The sequence below is a fragment of the Muscardinus avellanarius genome (assembly GCF_963383645.1).
Source record: "Muscardinus avellanarius genome assembly, chromosome: 21".
NCBI classification, from domain to species: Eukaryota; Metazoa; Chordata; class Mammalia; order Rodentia; family Gliridae; genus Muscardinus; species Muscardinus avellanarius.
In genome coordinates this window covers 5728422-5747344 of record NC_137807.1, presented here as the reverse complement: position 1 = coordinate 5747344, position 18923 = coordinate 5728422, and the positions used below count along the sequence as shown (strand labels likewise).

The 18923-nt window shown below is 56.9% G+C and overlaps 1 protein-coding gene across 1 annotated transcript in view; it reads left to right on the top strand.

Moving 5' to 3' along the window:
* RIMBP2 (RIMS binding protein 2) overlaps positions 1-18923 on the top strand; it is a gene marked incomplete at its 3' end in the record, with an annotated part of 66678 nt that overhangs the window by 35939 nt on the left and 11816 nt on the right. The window contains exons 8-16 of the mRNA XM_080717604.1: positions 381-412; positions 1088-1164; positions 5004-5113; positions 6834-7646; positions 11619-11770; positions 12505-12954; positions 13632-13778; positions 15422-15580; positions 18072-18773. Coding sequence (XP_080573730.1) covers positions 381-412; positions 1088-1164; positions 5004-5113; positions 6834-7646; positions 11619-11770; positions 12505-12954; positions 13632-13778; positions 15422-15580; positions 18072-18773 — 2642 coding nt within the window. The remainder of the gene's footprint in view (positions 1-380; positions 413-1087; positions 1165-5003; positions 5114-6833; positions 7647-11618; positions 11771-12504; positions 12955-13631; positions 13779-15421; positions 15581-18071; positions 18774-18923) is intronic.

Below are 18923 nucleotides of genomic sequence, written 5' to 3'. Positions count from 1 at the left end.
GATTTGAGTCAGACGTGAGTCTTCTCACACAGTCCCCCGCAGCGCTGGCCCGGGAGCCTGGGAGGTCCTGGAGGTTGTACCGGTCCTCCCCTCCTCCTCCTCCTCACCCGTTAGCCTGAGCGACCCCATCGTGTGTAAACGGATAAGACCTGGCCTCCCAGAGAGCCCCGGGTGGCTGGTGTCCTGAGGCAACCCAGCCTGGCCGCGACCCCCCAACAGGGTGGGATGGGGTGTCCAGGCTGGGTCAGGCACTCTGGTGACCTGTCGTACCAAGAGAAGAAGCCACAGCAGCCATTTGACAGGCCTGAGGCTGGGAGGCAGGGGGACGGCCAAGGCTGAGGGACCCAGAGCCACGTTCAGGCTCTGTCTGAATCCTCTAGGAAATACTGAAGGATTTTCAGGCGGGAAGTGGGTGAGCGTGCTCGCTTCTACATGGGGGACGTATCCCAGGGAGAGACAGGAGCAGCATCGCTACCTCCCTTTTGGGGAGAGGGGACACTGTTACTCAGCCTCCCTTCCTCCACCCTGAGAAAAGACGACACCCCTCTCTGGCCCCGGGAAGGTTGAGCAGGTATAAATAAGCATCCCCATGTTCTGAAAACTCCAAGATGGAGGGAGAGGTGGAGTCGTAGGTCAGGCCATCAGCCACCTTTCCCCGTTGTCTTGCTGAAGAGCTGGGCTCCATCGGATGCAGGAGGCGGCCTCTATCCACAGCCTGGGCCCCCAAGGGCCAAGAACACCAGTAGAGCCCACATTTGTGCTTCCAGAGAGACAGCTGGGACTAGAACGGCCCACGTTTCAGCCCCACGTCTCAGCTTGGCTGCCCAGGACAGACTCCCTGCCATGGTCTTTTCTTGGTGCTTGGGCTTAGATACAGCACATGCGTCTGCTCTGTGCATGGCGAGGAACCTGACCCATCTCAGGCTCCCGCACAGGCTAAGGGTGTGGGATGCCTGTTTTCCTAGAGTCTGGGCTCTTTTTCCCCCCAAGGCCCCACAAGACTGCGGATGGGTTTCCCTGAGTGTCACAGTGTGGAAGGTGAACCCTGCGGCTTTCTAACCCAACGGTGCGCTCCTGTCTTTAACAGATGGATAATGAACGGAATTCCAATACCTCAAAGCAGAGGTACTCGGGAAAAGTCCACCTGTGCGTTGCCCGCTATAGGTAAGAGTGTGGCTTCTCTCTGCATTTCCTGGCACTTTGGGGGCTTGGGATGCCCCTGAGCTGGAGCTGGATTTGAAATGTCCAGGAGTGGACATTTCAGCTGAGCCTTGGAGGACGAGCTGTATTCGGATGCACAGAGTTTGGTGGCATGTTGGTCTCCAGGGCTGCAGGCCAGTAGTCACAAACCAAGATGCCGTAAGCTCATGCTCTCTGGGTAAGGGCCCTTCTGTGCTTATCCAGCTCCTGGGTCTCTAGGTGCTCCTGAGCTGGTAGCCACAGGATTCCTGTCCCTGTCTCCATCTTTACACAACTCAGCCCACCACAGGTGGCAAAAGGAAAGTCACTGGGGGAAAAGCTTGTCCACAGCCTTGGCCGACTGCCTGTCACCGTGGCAGCCACTCAGTCTCTCTAGGGACCGTTGGTAATCATGCTCCATGAGGAACAACACGCGGCTGTTTAGTCACACATGAACCCTCAGGTTCTGAGGAAGCTGGGAGAACATTTGAAATGGCCAAAGGCTGGCAGCTCCCTCCAAGGCACCGCCCGATCAGGGACAGTGAGCCTCAGACCACAGTGACCACTCGTATGCTCTGAGAGACGCTCCCATGGCAGGAGGACCATGGCTCCTGCTTCTCCCTGAGGCTCAGTGCAGACCCAGCCTTCTGTTCTCTAAGATCTGCAGGGATTCCTGTGCACAGGGCTGGACCTGATCCTGAAGGTGGCTGCTGCTGCTGCTGTTTTAGTGGACATCTGGCAACCACAGCGCCTAACTGTACCAAAGTGTTTAGGACTGAACTCCAGAGGCTGTGAGCACAGTTATGGAGGCCCTGCTCACCGGAACCTAAACTTCTGTTCACACCAGGCGGGATGACTCTTAGCCACCTCAACCTGCAGGTCTAGAATAGCTGCTGCCTTCTCCAGGGGGGACTATTTCTAAAGACCACTGTGCTGGTCACCAGGCCAATTTCTACTGATTCCTAATTTCCTGAATTCATTAAGGCAAACCCAGTTGTAAGATGAAAGTAACAGTAGGTGGTGGGATCCATGTCAGATGCTGGCCGTGCCTGGTGGGAGTTCTCCATACCCTTTTGCCATACTGGGAATGTGGCCATAGCACAGGAGGACTTTGTACGCTGGTCCTCATGGCCACCAGTCACAGAGACCACAGAGGAGGCTCAGGGCACGCGTGGTTCATTCTCTCTACCAGGCAGAGCTCTCCATGCCAGCTAGCAGGATAGTGGCCAATCTGTCATGTGGCACCCTCTGAGATAGTAGATCCCAGGGCCATCCCCTGGCTAGACTGGAACCTGGAAAGTCGCTTTCTACCCATTTGTGTGCATGGTTGGCAAAGCACATGCGCACTGCCAGCCTCAGATGCCCACCAGGCTCACTTTTCTACCACTGGCCTGTGGAAGTGAGGGCTCATTCCTGGACAGCTGCCTGAGAGAGCTGGCTCCATAGAGCTGGAAATCAGGCAGAGAATGTGAGGCATACCAACTAGTTTACCTATTACGTCATAGGGGTCAGCCACAGCCATGTGCTTCCACAGTCTCCATTTTCTTTAATTTTTTTGGGGGCTGTTTGTATTTTATTGATGATGTTTTATGCCTATTTTTAACCCTCACCCTCATCTGAATCAACTAGGAAGAGCAGCTAATGCCAGCCCCAGGGAGATTTACAAGTATGAGTTCTCTAAATATCCTTAGCGTTTTCTTGAATTAGCTTTGAGCGCAAGGCGTGGTGGCGCACGCTTGTAATCCCTGTGCTTGGGAGGCGGAGACAGGAGGATCACGCGGGTTCGAAGCCAGCCTCACTGGCTTAAGAGACCCTGTTTCCAGATAAAAATATAAAAATAGGTCTGGGAGTGTAGCCTGGAGGTAGGAGGGTTTCCAGGAACCCCAGTACCACCATAAATAAATAATTAAATAAATAATAAATAAATAAATAAATAAATAAATAAATAAATGAATGAATTAGCTTTGAGGGTGATTGTGGGTTTTGTGATCTCCCTGGGATGATGAACATCTCCCAACAGTCTGCTTAGAAGTTTCTCCAAATACAAGCGAAAGCCTTGTTTACCTCCTGCTCCCATGATGCTGATGAATCACTCCGTCACATGGGCACTGCCTTTGGTTCCAGTCTCTTTCTCTCTCTTCAATCCAGAGCAGCCCTTACAGCAAGGGATGACTTACCAGATCCACAGGCTTCCCCACCTGAAATTCAAGGGGTAGTTAACACATTCCTCAGCTCCCTGAAATGACCCTACTCTGGCCTCTGGGCCTTTGCACATGCTGTTTCCTCTCCCAGGATTCCTCTCCCCCTCCCTTCACCATCAAGCTTTACATTAGGGGCTTATCTGTGTCCATTCCTTATGCAGACCACCACCTGTCTGGCTGAGTGAATATCGATGATTTGGTGGACAGTGTTCATGGGTCCCTGCGCTCAGACACGGAGTGACTTTGCATGTGTTAACAGCTCAGGACAAGGTCGGGAGGCCCCAGTTCTGGCTTCTGCTGTGGCTTTGGGCAAGTCGGCTCACTTCACTGGGCCATCAAAATTGAGAATAGTATCTTTGCTTTCCTCACTGAGATTTAACATTGCCAAATAAAACGTGCAATTGGTGAACTGCATGACACTGTCAACATGTGAACCATTTTTATGATTACAGTCTTACAGTGCCTGGCTATCACCTCCAGTTACAGTAGAGTTATTTTTACTTTCTTATAAAGTTCTATTCTATTATTTTAAAGTAATTAACCTTTTTTTTTTTTTTTGTACTGGGGATGGAACTCAGGAGAATCCTACCTCCAACCTATATCTCCAGGCCTATTTTTCTACGTTGGAACAGGGTCTAATTTGCAGGGGGCCTCACTAAGTAGTTGAGGCTGGCTGCGAACCTGTGATCCCCCTGACTCAGACTCCCAAATGCTGGGATTAGAAGCTTGTGCTACCATGCCCGGCTTTTGTAATTAATCTTTTAAATAGAAAATCACAAAGTCATCTTAATTATTTTGTGATGGGCATGGTTTAGAAAATGTTAATTACAAAATGTCAAGAACTTGAGGATGTGGACTCCCACTCCTGGGGGTGATGGTGAGGTAAGATGGCGACTCTGTTTATCAGGATATTTTGGATGTACATACCAAAGACTTGAGCAACGCTCATATACTTGACCAAATGCACATGCTTCCTAGGATTTATCTTTAGGAGGAAATTGTGGGAGGATGCAAAGATATGCTCATAAGGGTATTTGATGCCACACTAAATATACCAGCCCAAAGTTGGAAGCAACATCAGTGACCAGCTTCAGTAAAATGGCTAAAGTATGCTAACCTGTTCAGTGGGGTACTATAATCCACTAAAAAGGAGATGATAGAATATTTCACGGGATGGAAGTAAGAGTATGCTATATTTCAAAGTGAAAAAATTAATTGGTTACTAAGTAGCATGTATAAAGATTCCTCCTTAGCTATGTTATATATATTTAAAGATTATAAGGTTGATTTCCTTCTTACTTGCTTATTAATTTGGAAATGTAGAGTTATGGTGAAAGGGACTGATGTGAACAAGATGTCAGAACCATAAATACGTCACTGGGCGTCAAGGGTTCTGAGTGGATAATGGCTTCAGAATTGCCTTCTTTCCTGAATCTACGTATGTGAGCCAGCACTGGCCTGAGTTCCCGGTGCGGAGAGAGGTCTTCATCCAGGAGCTCTCGTGTCAGATTTGCATGGGGCAGTGTGCCAGGCTGGCCTCCTGCAGGGGACGAGCGGTAGGCATGTGACATACGCAGTCCCGGTCCAGCGTTGCTGATGAGTGAATTATTTTTTCCCCTCCAGTTACAATCCCTTTGATGGGCCAAATGAAAATCCAGAAGCCGAGCTGCCTCTCACGGCGGGAAAATACCTCTACATCTATGGAGACATGGATGAGGATGGGTTCTATGAAGGTCTCTGCTGGGGCGAGGCTGCGGTTTGCTGGTCCAGCTAGCATGTAACATCACCATCATCACCACCAGCACCATCAGCACCATTATCACCAACATCATCACCAGCATTAGCATCCATCATTACCTCTACCACCACCACCATCACCACCATCACCATCACCACCATTATCGCCATCACCACCATCATCACCATCATCACCAGCATTAGCACCCATGATTACCTCTACCACTACCATAACCACCACCATTATTGCCATCAGCACTGTCATCACCAACATCATCACCATCATCACCATCATCACCATCATCACCAACATCATCACCATCATCACCAGCATCATCACCATCATCACCAACATCATCACCATCATCACCAACATCATCACCATCATCACCAACATCATCACCAGCATTATCACCCATCATTACCTCTACCACCACCACCATCACCACCACCACCATTATCGCCATCACCACCGTCATCACCAATATCACCATTGTCATCACCAACATTATCACCCTTCATTACCCCTATTACCATCACTACCACCACCACCATCACCAGCATCATCACCACTAGCAGCACCATCATCACCACAGCACTAACATTATCGCCCACCATTACCACCTGTTACCACCATCATCACCGGTCACCATCATCACTCATCACCATCACCGGTCACCATGATCGTCGTCGTCACCACCACAATCACCACCATCACCACTACTATCACCATCATTATCTTGCCCCGTGTCAAAATGAGTTTCTGTAGACTGTCCTCAAGTCAAGGGGTTGACCACTCCAAGACGCACACCCCAGTCAAGGTTAGGGACGGAAGCCGAGTCCCTTTTTATCCTGTTAGAATCTAGGACTAATGAAATGGTCAACAGCCATGCCTGGGCCACTTCACAGTCCCCTGAGGCAGAGGACTCCTGGGAGCAGGATCCGGTGGTCAGCCTCACAGTCTCCCTGGCCATTTGGCCTCCCTGGGTCACATCCTGTGATGACTGGAGGGGACAGTCCTTTGGGGCCTGGGCTGGAAGATGGATGTTCCTGCCTCCTGTCAATACTTCTCAATTCTCGGGGCCTCTGCTGTCAGCAGCCTTTTGAGATCCTTAATCAAAAGAACACACAAAAGTTAGACCCCTTCATGAAATAAAAAGATGCCGTCACAAAAGCTATTTGACGATGCTTTTTTGCCACTCAGCTTAGAGCTGAAGTGGCGCTATCTCAGACACCAAATCGATAGTTTAATTTTTCATCAAGTGGGCTGGATGATGATTCATGGGGGTGCCCCCTGGTGCTCCCCCGGGAGCCAGAGGAATGCCTTTTGGTTTCCAGTCAGAGAATCACTCGATGGCAAGAGGCTTAATCTTTTCAGTCACCAAAAGCCACAAGTCTACAGGTTGCTTCATTCATAGAACATACTTACTGGGCACTAATATGGCGCCAAGCGTCGCTCCAGGACTGGGCGTGTGGCAGGACACCATTTTAGTGGGGAGAGCAGTCAACGTGCGTACCCAGATGAGGGAGTGCGGCAAACTAAATTGCACGCGGGACGGTCACTTCAGACAGGGGCCGTGGAGGTGCCATTTGAGCCGCCTCCTCCTCAGAGTCGAGGAGCCGCCCGACGTCCTGTTGGGCAAGTGCACTGTGTGCCGTGGGACCTCGGGGCCCCGGGTGACAGCGGGCTGGTGGCCTTGTCCTTGTCCCCCACAGGAGAGCTGCTGGACGGGCAGAGGGGACTGGTGCCCTCCAACTTTGTGGACTTCGTCCAGGACAACGAGTCGCGGTTGGCCAGCACGCTGGGGACTGAGCAGGGTCAGAACTTCATTAACCACTCTGGCCTGGGTTTGGAGAGCGAGAATATCCTGGACCTCCACTCCCCGACCCACATAGACTCCGGCGTGACGGACGACGGCGGGGGGACGCTGGACGTCAACATCGACGACATCGGAGAAGACATTGTGCCTTACCCTAGGAAAATCACTCTCATCAAACAGCTCGCCAAAAGCGTGATCGTGGGCTGGGAGCCCCCTGCCATGCCGCCCGGCTGGGGCACCGTGAGCAGCTACAACGTCCTGGTGGACAAGGAGATGCGCCTGAGCCTGGCTCTGGGCAGCAGGACCAAGGCCCTGGTGGAGAAGCTCAACACGGCCGCCTGCACCTACCGCATCTCCGTGCAGTGCGTCACGAGCCGGGGGAACTCGGACGAGCTCCAGTGCACTCTGCTCGTGGGCAAGGACGTGGTGGTGGCCCCCGCCCACCTGCGGGTGGACAACATCACCCAGACCTCCGCCCGCCTCTCCTGGCTCCCCACCAACAGCAACTACAGCCACGTCATCTTCCTCAACGAGGAGGAGTTCGACATCGTGAAGGCCGCCAGGTACAAGTACCAGTTTCTCAACCTCAGGCCCAACGCGGTCTACAAGGTGAAGGTCCTGGCCAAGCCCCACCAGGTGCCCTGGCAGCTGCCCCTGGAGCAGAGAGAGAAGAAAGAGGCCTTTGTAGAGTTCTCTACCTTGCCCGCAGGTGAGCCTCGGCCCTCCTTGGGCCCCCCCGAGGGAGGTGGGGCCGGCGGGAGGAGGGGACCGCGCAGGACCCGCACCATCCCCCAGAGTCCTGGAAGCCACCCTCCTCGGGTCGGATGCGGGCACACGTGCGTCTCTGTGCGGGCCTGCGGTTGAGGGAGAGTACTCGTGTTCTAGTTAGCGCCAGGCGCTGATGGTGTTCCCTTCAGGCCCATCCCGTAGGACAGGAGGAGGCTGAGCCCATCCTGGGAGTCGGGAGAGTCACAACCTCCAGCCCACATCTGGGCCCAGATGTACCGAGCGGAGTCGTGGGTAGAGGTGCCTTTTTTTTTTCTTTGGTCCTGGGATGGAACCCAGGGGTATTCTATCTCTACACCTCCAGGCCTTTTTGGTTTTTGTTTTAAAACACGGTCTTGCTAGGCTACTCAGAGTCTCACCACCTTGCTGAGGTTGTGATCCTCGAACCTGTGATCCTCCTGTCTCAGCCTCCCAGGTACTGGCATTACAGACAGGTACCACCGTGCTTAGCTTTGTTGTTTTAAAATAAGCAATATGGCCAGGCGTGGTGGTGCACGCTTGTCATCCCCGCGCTTGGGAGGCAGAGACAGGAGGATCGCGCAGGTTCGAAGCCAGCCGCGCGCGCTGGCTTAGGAGACCCTGTTTACAAATAAAACTGTAAAAATAGGTCTGGGAGTATAGCCCGGAGGTAGAAGGGCTTCCAGGAACCCCAGTACCACCAAAATAAATAAGTAAATAAATAAATAAATAAATAAATAAATAAAATAAGTAACACGAAGCCAGGTGTGGTGGCGCACACTTGTAATCCCAGCATTCAGGAGGCTGAGACAGGAGGATCGCAGTTCGCAGACAGCCTCAGCTACTTAGGCCCTTTGCAAATCAGTGATACCCTGTTTCAAAATAAAGAATAAAAAAATAGGGCTGGGGGTGGAGCTCGGAGGTTGAATGCCCCTGGGTTCCATCCTCAGTACTGCAAAAAAAATTAAAATTAAAAAAAGCAATATGGATGGACTGTACATACAGAATGGAGATTCATCACAGAAGATGTTCTGGGTTCTGGGCAGAGCTGCAAGTAAACCATGTGCTTCCCAGGCTGTAGACGGGAGGTGACACACTCTCCCACTCCTGGAGAGACCTGCAGGCAGGAGATGGCAGCAGTCCTGGAGGGCTCCCATCTGACAGACAGAACCCGAGTGTCACCCTGTCCATGGGCAGTGGCTGCCGCGACCTCCAGGGCGTCTGCAGGAATACCAGGACACACACACGGGGGGGGGGGGCGGCCGTGCGCCCAGCTCAGCATGCCTGCGGAGGACACAGGTCTTTTTGCAAAAGCACCGGAGGGCACAGTTTGTTTACATCCATATAATTCTTTTATTTTTGCTACTGGGGATTGAATCCAGGAGCATGCTACCTCTGAGCTACACTCCCAGCCCTATTTTATTTTTTTTTAAATAGGGTTTCATTAGTTTTAAATAGGGTCTCGCTAAGCAGCTGAGGCTGGCTGTGAACTTGTGATCCTCCTGTCTCAGCCTCCCAAGAACCGGGATTGCAGGTGTGCGCCACCACGGCGGGCTCACATGCTTCTTGCCTGGAGTGCCTGACCTCTTCCTTGTTGGATGGCCACGCACCTGGGCTTAACTAAGCCGTCTCTGCCCACACCTCAGTGGTCAGTGCTCTTACAGTGACCTGGTCATTCCCTCCAGCACCGTTTTTACCAGCTGCATGGCTTCCGGTGCACATGGGCCCTCACGCTTAACCCTCCATGTGTTGATATCCTTCCTTCCCGGGCCTGGCTGGTGGCAGGTGGGGCCGCGCTGCTGCAGGATGGCGGGCCCGAGTGGACTCCGATGTGTAGCGGTGGGGCGCCCCCAAACTCTGGGCCAACTTCTGACTTCTGCCATCGCTGCCGGGACTTCCATCCGAATCCTGGGGGAGCGGGGAGACTTTTCACCATCAGTGCTGGGGTGAAATAAAGACAAATACCAAACACAGAGACCCCGTAGGGGTGCTTAGAGGAGAGACCAAGACGGGCATAGTTCCTGGGGAGGGGCGCAGGGTGGAGGGGCCTGGGGTACAGGAGAAGGTTCCTGGCAGGGCGTGGCTCCCGAGGGCTGGGAGAGGGTCTTGGGGTGCAGTCGGCCGGAGGGCCATGTCTGTGTTTGAAGAAGAGGGTGGCTGGGACCATCGGATGTAGACACATTTCCTAGAATTTCATTCCCAACATTCCTCGTTCTGCTCGAAGTGAGCTGGTATTGGCAGGGGTCAGCGCCCGCGCCGGGGCAGGGCTGCTGTAGGGCTGGCAGAGTGGCGACTCTCCAAGTATCAGCTACGCCAAGGTACACTGAGGCGCTGGCCACATTGTTACGGAGGCCGGGAGTCTCTGTGTCCACGTCACCCCTGCAGGTCCTGCCCCGGCTGGCTTGTTATGGGAAGGCGCACCTGCCATTGCGGTACTCTCTGCTGAGTCCGGCCTGAGCAAGCGGGGGCCGTCGGGGCGGGAGGGGATCTGGCCCGTGAGTCCTACCCGAAGCAACCTTCAAACTCTTTGTCCCGGGAAAAGTGGACTTCTGATCCAGGTTGTGAAGAGTTTTCAGAGACCTCTGTCACAGCAGAGAAATATTTTGTGTTGTCATGAATGGACCCGACACAAAAGTGGGGGTGAGGGTCCTGAGACTCAGTTTCCCCATATACAAAACAAAGGCATGTGGAAATCACCAGGCTGTTGTACAGGTCAGGTGACGGAGGACATGGAAAACCTTCAGCCAGTGGGCCCTGAACGCCAGTCCACGCAGCTGTGCGTGGGGCGCGGGCCTCTTCAAGGACACAAGCCCCACTAGCCCTGCTCCTTCCAAAGCGAATGAATATACGTTCAAACAGGGGTTTCAGGGAGGCTTGCCTGCCGAGGGTGTCCGAGGGCAGAGCAGGGCCGGGAAGGTCAGGTGCTCAAGACAGCTTCTGTGGCGAGATCCGGCGGGCGCGGTCCACACCGTCAGCCCGGGCCTTCAGGGTGTGCGTGGGCAGATCACTCCGAATGGCGTCTCTTGCTCTTGCCCGCTACCTTGGGGTCGTAAGATGGCGGTGCAAAGTCTTGGATCACTTTCTCTGGGGTCTGATAAAAAGGGAGAAGGAGAAGAGGGAGGAGAGGGAGAGTGTTCAGCTCAGTGTTTCTGCAGCTATAATTGAAAAGATGAGCCACATAACTTAGGAGATTTATTTTCTTATGGTTTCGGGCTAGTCCATGTGAGGCTGGGGACCGCGGATCTCCAGGCGCGGCACTGGGAGGCAAGAGAGAGAGCAGAGGAGGAGGGACCATTTCTGTAACCCCAAGGCTGCACCCCAGGGACCACGTTGAGCTACCACCCAGATAAACCTGTTGCACTGAGTTCACATACTACGGTGTTGACAGCCCCTCGTGGCTAAGTACACCGGCCCAACGTCAACAAACAAGCTCTTCCCGGGGCATTTTTGTATCTGACTATAACAGGGCCCGAGACAGAAGGTGATGGAGAGGGAGACAGAGAGGGGAGGGAGGGGCGTTCCTTGCTTCCACACACAGCATCCCGCCCGCCCCTTCCTGGCCATTTCTGGGTGACTACCAGCCTGTCTCCTGGGCAGGGGCAGCGCTGACCAGTCACACAGCCTGAGAACACACACACACACACACACACACACACACACACACACCTCCATGTGCAGGAACACAGACCTCTGTACCCGTACGCTTCTTTCTGGAGGCGATTTTCAGTTACAGCATGCATCTTTTCCACAAGAGCAGACGCCAGTTTGGATGAAGACCGGCTGCGGGTCCCAGCGTCCCCCGCCCCTCTGCACCTGTCTTCTGTTTTTCTCTACCAATGTTAAAGAGTGGATTCTTTTGCAGGCAAGACCGGCTAAGCAAGGAGCGTCCATTTCTGAGGCGGTGCATTGAACACGCCTGTCCCTTCTGTCCCTCCAGGTCCCCCGGCGCCCCCGCAGGATGTCATCGTCCAAGCAGGGGCCACCGCAGCCACCGTCCAGGTCTCCTGGAAGCCGCCTGTGCTGACACCCCCTGGGCTGTCCAACGGGGCGACTGTCACCGGCTACGGCGTGTACGCCAAAGGGCAGAGGGTGAGTTTGCTGGGGTGTGGCGCGGTGAACTCGGCCGCTCCACTGGCTCTTGCTAAACACTCCCGCAGCTACCAGAGCGCTAAGCACACCTGGTTCCACGCAATGCTTTCCTCTGTCCCTGCGTGCCCAGGATGGAAGCGGCCCCTCTGCGGTTCCCAGTATCAGGGCTCCCCATCCGGGACTGGCCCACCAGGTCTGCAGACCGAGGCCGGGCAAGGTGGCGCTGGAGCCAGAGGAGGGTCCCTCCCTGGGATTCCGCAGGCTCGGGACCCTGACGGGCGACCGAGTCCTGACTCCGAGGAAGCCCAGTGTCTCAGCCCAACACCCCTGTCCTGGCAGAGTAGAGCTTGTCATCCGTCACCCCTGCCCCGTTCTCCCCGCAGGAGCAGGGTGACAGGTCGGGCCCAGGGTGACTTGCAGCCCCTCCTGGTGCTCCCGGCTCTGTGCGGAAGCCCCAGTACGTCCCAGTCCCCTCAACTGCAGCAGAAGCAGCCTCCTGGTTCAGGTCCTCCTGCGGCCCCCGCACTGGGTTCCGAGCTGGCTCAGATGACCGGGGAGGAAGGTTTTGTTCCTCTGGGGCCTTCCCGCTGACAGGCCCTGGGCCGTGAGCCCCTTCCTCTGCTCTCTGACCCGTGTGGGCGCTGGAGTCCGCGCTGGCGGAGGGCCATCGCTTGGCTGCAGGATGGGTCGCTCGATGGCCGGTGCAGCCCGTGAGCTGCCTTCTCTGTCTGCAGGTGGCTGAGGTCATCTTCCCGGCGGCGGACGGCACTGCGGTGGAGCTCGTGCGGCTGCGCAGCCTGGAGGCCCAGGCCGTGACTGTGCGGACGCTTTCAGTGCAGGGCGAGTCCGTGGACTCCGCCTTTGCCATCGTCCCTCCCGCCCTCCTGGTGCCTCCGACCCCCCACCCGAGGACTGCTCCCCCACCGAAGCCATTAGCAAGTGCCCCCGATACCAAAGACGAACACCCGGGGTCCCACGCCAAAGCAGACGGGCCCTGGGAGCAGGGCCGGGTGCCCAGCCACGGCCACATGCTGGAGCCCCCCAGCCTCCAGGACGGGGGCCCGGGTCGCCGGTCACCGTCGCCCAGTCGGATCCTCCCGCAGCCGCAGGGGGCCCCGGTGTCCAGCACTGTCGCCAAGGCCATGGCCCGCGAGGCCGCCCAGAGGGTGGCCGAGGGCAGCAGGGTAAGCCGGGTCTCCCCGACGCTGGCCCTCTTTCCTGACTTGTGGGTGTGTCTGGCACTGCCCAAGGGCACCCCCGAGCCTGGCTGCAGGTGTGTCAGGGAGGACCCCGTTCAACCTTCACCAATCCCACGGCCACGTTTCGGCCCCATCCTGACTGGATGAAAAAGGTCTTTGTCCTGTAAATCTGAAGCTGCTGCGAAAAAAACAGAAACAGGCTTGTGCTCGGCGCAGAGGCCTGAGCCGCGCGACCGCTGGCCTTCGTTACCTGGGGACTGCTGATCGTTCCCTTCTGAGTTCCAGTCTGTGTGTGTGTGTGTGTGTGTGTGTGTGCGCGCGCGCGTGCACGTGGCCACACAGATAGAACCCCACATGTAATATACACATTTATACACATATGCACATATATCTACAGGTAGACCTGTGTGTGTCCTTGTATGAACACACAGAGCTTCATCTGTAACATATACATGTGTACACACACATACACACACATGTATCTAAGATATAGAAGCCATGTGTATGTACACAGAGCTCCATACCTAAGCTCCGGCCATAGTATACACATGTGTACACACATATAAATGCACACGTATCTAACACAGGAACCAGGAAGAGAAGCACACGAGGCTCCCGGCCTCCGCGGCCCCTGCTCATTCTAGTCCCCTTGTCCTTCCAAGCTAGAGAAAAGGAGCCTGGTTCTGGAGAGGGGCGGCATGGGGCGGTACACCAGCTCGGACGAGGAGGACGGCTACGCCTCCCCCGAGGTCAAGCGGAGGGGCACCTCGGTGGACGACTTCCTGAAAGGCTCCGAGCTCGGCAAGCAGGTGAGCGGGCCCGCGGGGGGCTTTGGACAGGCTTCTCGGGAATCCCGGGACTCAGGGACCCTGTGCCCTGCGTCCAGGAGGAAGAGGGGATGCCAGCCTGGGTGTGCCCGGTGCGGGGTTTGACCCCACAGAACCTGCCAGTTAGACGTCGCTTGGGGAAGTCGCCATCGGGTACAGGACAGGCTTCCCGCCCCGTCTGCTGGGGCGCGGCCTCGGGGCGGTTTCGTGGTCTCCTTAGGGTTTGGCCACAGGTGCCTGGGTGTCCCCGCTTAGGCAAAGCCTCTCATTGCTGTTAGCGGGGCACGGTTTGCAGGATGTCTGCTCTGCTAAGCATCATGGGAGAAGCAAAACCAGCGTTTCGCGTTGTGTACGCGGAGCTGCAGTCTTAGAGCCAGGCGCGTACGTTAACTTGCCCAGTTTGGAGTTTATCGCCAATTTCTGATCCTGCATGTTCCTTTTTAAGCTTTTATTTATTTACTTGTGTGTGTGTGTGTGTGTGTGTGTGTGTGTATGTGTATGCTATTTTTGTGGTGCTTGGGGTGGAACCCAGAGGCTTTCTACTTCCGGGCTATACTGTCAGACTGATTTTATCTTTTATTTGGAAATAGGGTCTCACTAAGTTGCTGAGAGCCTCACAAAGTGGCTGAGGCTGGCTTCGAACCTGTGCGATCCTCCTGTCTCAGCCTCCCAAGCGCTGGGATTACAAGAGTGTGCCACAACGCCTGGCACCATTCTGTGTGTGTGTGTGTGTGTGTGTGTGTGTGTGTTTTGCTGGGGATGGAACCCTGAGGCATTCTACCTTCAGGCTACACCCTCAGCCCTATTTTTACTCTTTATTTTGAAACAGGGCCTAAGTTGCTGAGAGCCTCACTAAGTGGCTGAGGCTGGCTTCGAACCTGTGCAATCCTCCTGACTCAGCCTCCCAAATGCTGGGATTACAAGCGTGCGCCACCACGCCCAGCCAGTACGCTATCTTTGAGCCACATCCTCAGTCCTTTTTATCTTTTTGTTTTTGAAGCAGGGTCTTGCTAGGCCGCTGAGAGTCCGTTAAGTTGCTGAGGTTAGCCTCAAACCTGTGAGCCTCCTATCTCAGTCTCCCAAGTACTGGGATTATAGGCATGTACCACCATGACCAGGTTTTTAATTTTTTATTTTTACATGTTGATCAAGCAGTATGTTTTCTGTTAGAAAATGTAGAGGCTACCTGGGCATGGTGGCACACACTTGTAATCCCAGTACTGGGAAGCTGAGACAGGAGGATTGCGGGTTCGAGGACAGCCTCAGCTTCTTAGTGAGGCTCTCAGCAACTTAGTTAGATCCTGTCTCAAAATAGCACATAAAAAGGGCAGCTCGGAGGTAGAATGCCCCCAGGGTCCATCCTCAGTATTCAAAACAAGCCAATCAAGCGTCTTCCAGGCTGCAGCAGGTGCCCTGTTCTATCTGGAACCCGGTGCTTCTATGGTGCTAGAGCTGGGTTCTGTCTGCCGGGCTGGGACCCGTGTCTCTAGCTTAGGTCTCGTCTCCTGACTCCAGGTTGAGCGGCGCCCCGCATCTGAGCTCCGCAGCGGGGCAGGGACAGCCCCGGGGCCCCGGCCGGCCGCAGGAGCCCTGGTGTCAGCCTCTCCCCGTTTTCTTGCCCGCAGCCCCCCTGTTACCACGGAGATGAGTATCACACGGAGAGCAGCCGGGGGTCCGACCTCTCAGACATCATGGAGGAGGACGAGGAGGAGCTGTACTCGGAGATGCAGCTGGAGGAGGGCGGCAGGAGGCGACCCAGCGGCACGCCGCACAACGCCCTCAAGGTGAGCGCCCTCCGGTCCGCCTGCGGCTGGGGCTGAGGGCTGGGTCCCCGGGCCCCGCCCCACAGATTTGGATTGCTTCTTTTCCACTGTTGAATTTGCATTCAGAGTTACCTGCAGCTCCGGGTGGAAAGGTCTGGGTGCAGGAGTTTGAGGACCCCCAGGGCGCCCCAGGGTTGAACTGGAAGGAAGAGAACTCCCAGCCTTTCCTTCTCCTCAGGGATCCGTGCAGAGGGAGGGCAGGGACGGCCTCTAGGTCGGAGAAGGCAGGGGCAGGGCGGCCGCTGGGGTCCCCTGGCGCGGTCCTGCAAGGGGGGTCCTGCAAGGGGGGCGGGCAGGAGCCACGCAGGAGAGCGGGAGGGCTGAGCACGCGGGTGTCCAGGCCTCTCAGTGCAGCCTCTGCGGGCCGGCTGGAGGTTTCACGGAGAAACGCAGACCACATCTTGCTTGAGCCAGAGGTCGGCAGGGAGGGCCCGGAGCGGGAAGCTACTTCCTGAACACCGAGCCCGCCATGTCTTTGGATGGACTGACTGGGGAATGTCCCCCCTCTCCGCCCTGAGAGGTGTTTGCCGCCGCTACCGGTCGGATCGGCGAGCTGTTCGGGCTCCTGCGTGGGGACTGCGGGCCTCAGGGCCCTGCGCAGGCAGGAGGGACAGGCAGGGAGGGGATCGGCTTGCCCTCCAGCAGCTCCTAGTCCAATGGGAGGCAGATGGGCCCAGGCAGCTGGTAGAGCCACGGTGCATTTTAAGACTAAAATGGCCTTAAATAGAGAAAGAAAGAGAGGATGGGCTTCCGGCGCTGGTTCCTCCGGGCGCACCCGGCATCTTGAATGGTGGACAGAAAGCAGTACCCAATCCGGCTGCGGCTCAGTACCTCTTTGCATAGACAAGACTGACTCATGTTCTCCCTGCCAAGGCCCCTGGCAGGCTCGGGGCGTCTGGTCGCCAAAGAACATACCAGATCCCTATGCAAAACCCTGCATGGTTGTGGTACACGCTGTCCCCGGCCAGCCCGCCTCCCCCAGCTCTGGGGCCCCCTCCAGCGGGACTCACGCTGGCCCTTCCCGGGGGGCCCAGTCTGGGCTACCTATAATGCCCCAGGAAAGAGCTACTCAAAGTGCCCGCGAGGTGGGTAGGTGGGCAGACACCTGCTCAGCCACTTTCGGAAGAGGATGCTGGGGTTCGGGGCTGCTTCCTGAGAGCCACTGAGAGGAGGCACAGAATGCACCTTCTCTCCGAAGGGCAGGCACAGAGTGCTAGGGAGGTCTTACGAAGCCACCTGCTGAGAACCCCGGGACAGGTGGGGGAGAATGCAGGGGCCCGGCAGCCGCAGGCCCAGGCCATCTGCCCACAGAGCCGCCTCACGCCTCTGAAAAGCAGCAGGTTTTAAGGCTGGTCTGGCTTCTGGATTCTCTTTAGAGACGGCCACGCTGGGCCCCACATTTCCCCCGGCAGCGCCAGCCACAGCTGAGCTGGGTTCCCTGATGGGAGCAGGCCCTCGCCCAGCCCAGCTTCTCGCCCTGCCCTGGCTGCCCTCCTTGCTCTCCCGGGGCCGATTCCTGCTCTCTGTCTTTACCCTGCTGTTGAGAACAAGCCCCCAGGATGTGCCGTCAGCAAGGGAAAGAGCTCCGCCTTACCTGCCTGCTGCGGTCAGTTCCGGCCCGCGGTGGACTCCGCTCTAGGGAAATCCGTGCTCCCGCGGCCGAGGGGCTCCAGCCCCGCGGTCAGGCCCTCACACGTCTGTGTCTAAGCGTGTCCCAGAGCCCCGCAGCAGAGTCAGCCCAGGCCCCAAAGGAGAGCCAGGAGCTGCCGCCAGCTAGACCAACCCTGATCCTCCCAGACACTGCAGACAGCTGGTCTAGGCCCACAGACGCATGCGAGCCGCCCCTGGGCGTGGCCAGCTCCATGCCGGGCACCTGAGCCAGTGGGTTAGGACGCGGCCCAGGCGGGACGTGGACCGAGGCAGGTGACCTCGTCCTTTGCAGACACCGACCGAGTATGTGGTACGTGCTCGGCTCCATGCTGGGGGCTGCGGACATGGTGTAGTAAGCACAGCTCCGCTCTACCCGGGGGGAGAGTATGGCAGCCAGGTGACAGGTGGGCTTCAGAGGGGGCTGAGGGCCAGGAGGACGGTGGCATCCTGGGAGCAGACGGGGGTGGTTGAGGTCACGGTTTGCTGAGCGCCCGTCCCCAGGGTCTGCTCAGCACCGGCTGCCGCTGCTCTTGGGGACAGAGCTCCGGGCAGTGGGCATAGATCTCAGCACCCTGGCCATGCCCACAGCCCTCTGTCCCTGGCTGATCTGCATGGCGCCTGCTCCCGCCGCCCTGGCTGTGCACCACCACGCCACCCATCACTCCATCTCATGTCCCCCCAGGAGCAGAGCACGCGTCCGTCCCTACCTCGCCCAGACTAACTGTGTATTTTCTTTCCTTCCTCCGTGCCCCTGTCCCCCTCGTGTCTGGTGGTCGGCCGGTTTCACATGCCCACGGTTAAGGAGTGCTCTAAGGCTAGAGCCTCGGACGGGGCTTCCCTGGAACAGCCCGAGTTCCACCAACACCCTCACCGCAGTAAGAGGCTTTTCAGTATCCCCGAGGTAGCCGAGGAGGACACGGAACTCTGCGAGCCGGTGCTCAGGCAGGGCGCAGGGGCCTCCAGAGCCAGGGCCCTGCTGGCCATGGAGCCCGGGCCTGGCCAGTCCTACTGGGGGCACTCGGCGCTGCAGGGCTCCTGGCTCCCCGCGAAGCACAGGGGCTGGGGATCTGGCCACGCAGAGGACCTCCTTCTGGAAGACAGAGGTTGCCGGCTCAGCCGCTGGGCCACCAGGAGCCCCGACAGCGGTCTGGACTGTGGCAGCGAGGAGGAGGAGTCCCGGTTTAGTTTCAGGAACCCCGCGGCCAAGTGCAGCCCGGGCCCCGGCCACTGTCCGTGTAGGAGAAGCCCGAGGCCCCTGCTGGCCCGGCGGCGGACGCTGACCCGGCAGAGCAGCATCGAAGAGGACTTTGAGGAGCCCAGAGACGGCGTCGGGAGCGAGGCCCCGCCCAGCCCGGAGAGGCCCCTGCCCAGGAGGCACGGCTGGGACGAGGCGTATGACCACGAGGACTTTCGGGGTGTCTGGAGGAAGAGTGTGGCCGCGCCAGACAGCCGGGCAGCCATCCGGCACGCACAGTCTCCGCCCAGAGTGGCCCGGGGCCCTTTGGTGTGTCAGTTCTTTTCCTCCCCACCTGTGCTTGCCAGACCGTGCTCATTCTTTGGCGGGTTTCTGATTGAGTTCCGACTTTGGCGTCTATCCTGGGAAACTCTCGGCCGGCCGGCCCGCCGCCCGGCTCTCCTTGATTTTCCCCGCGTC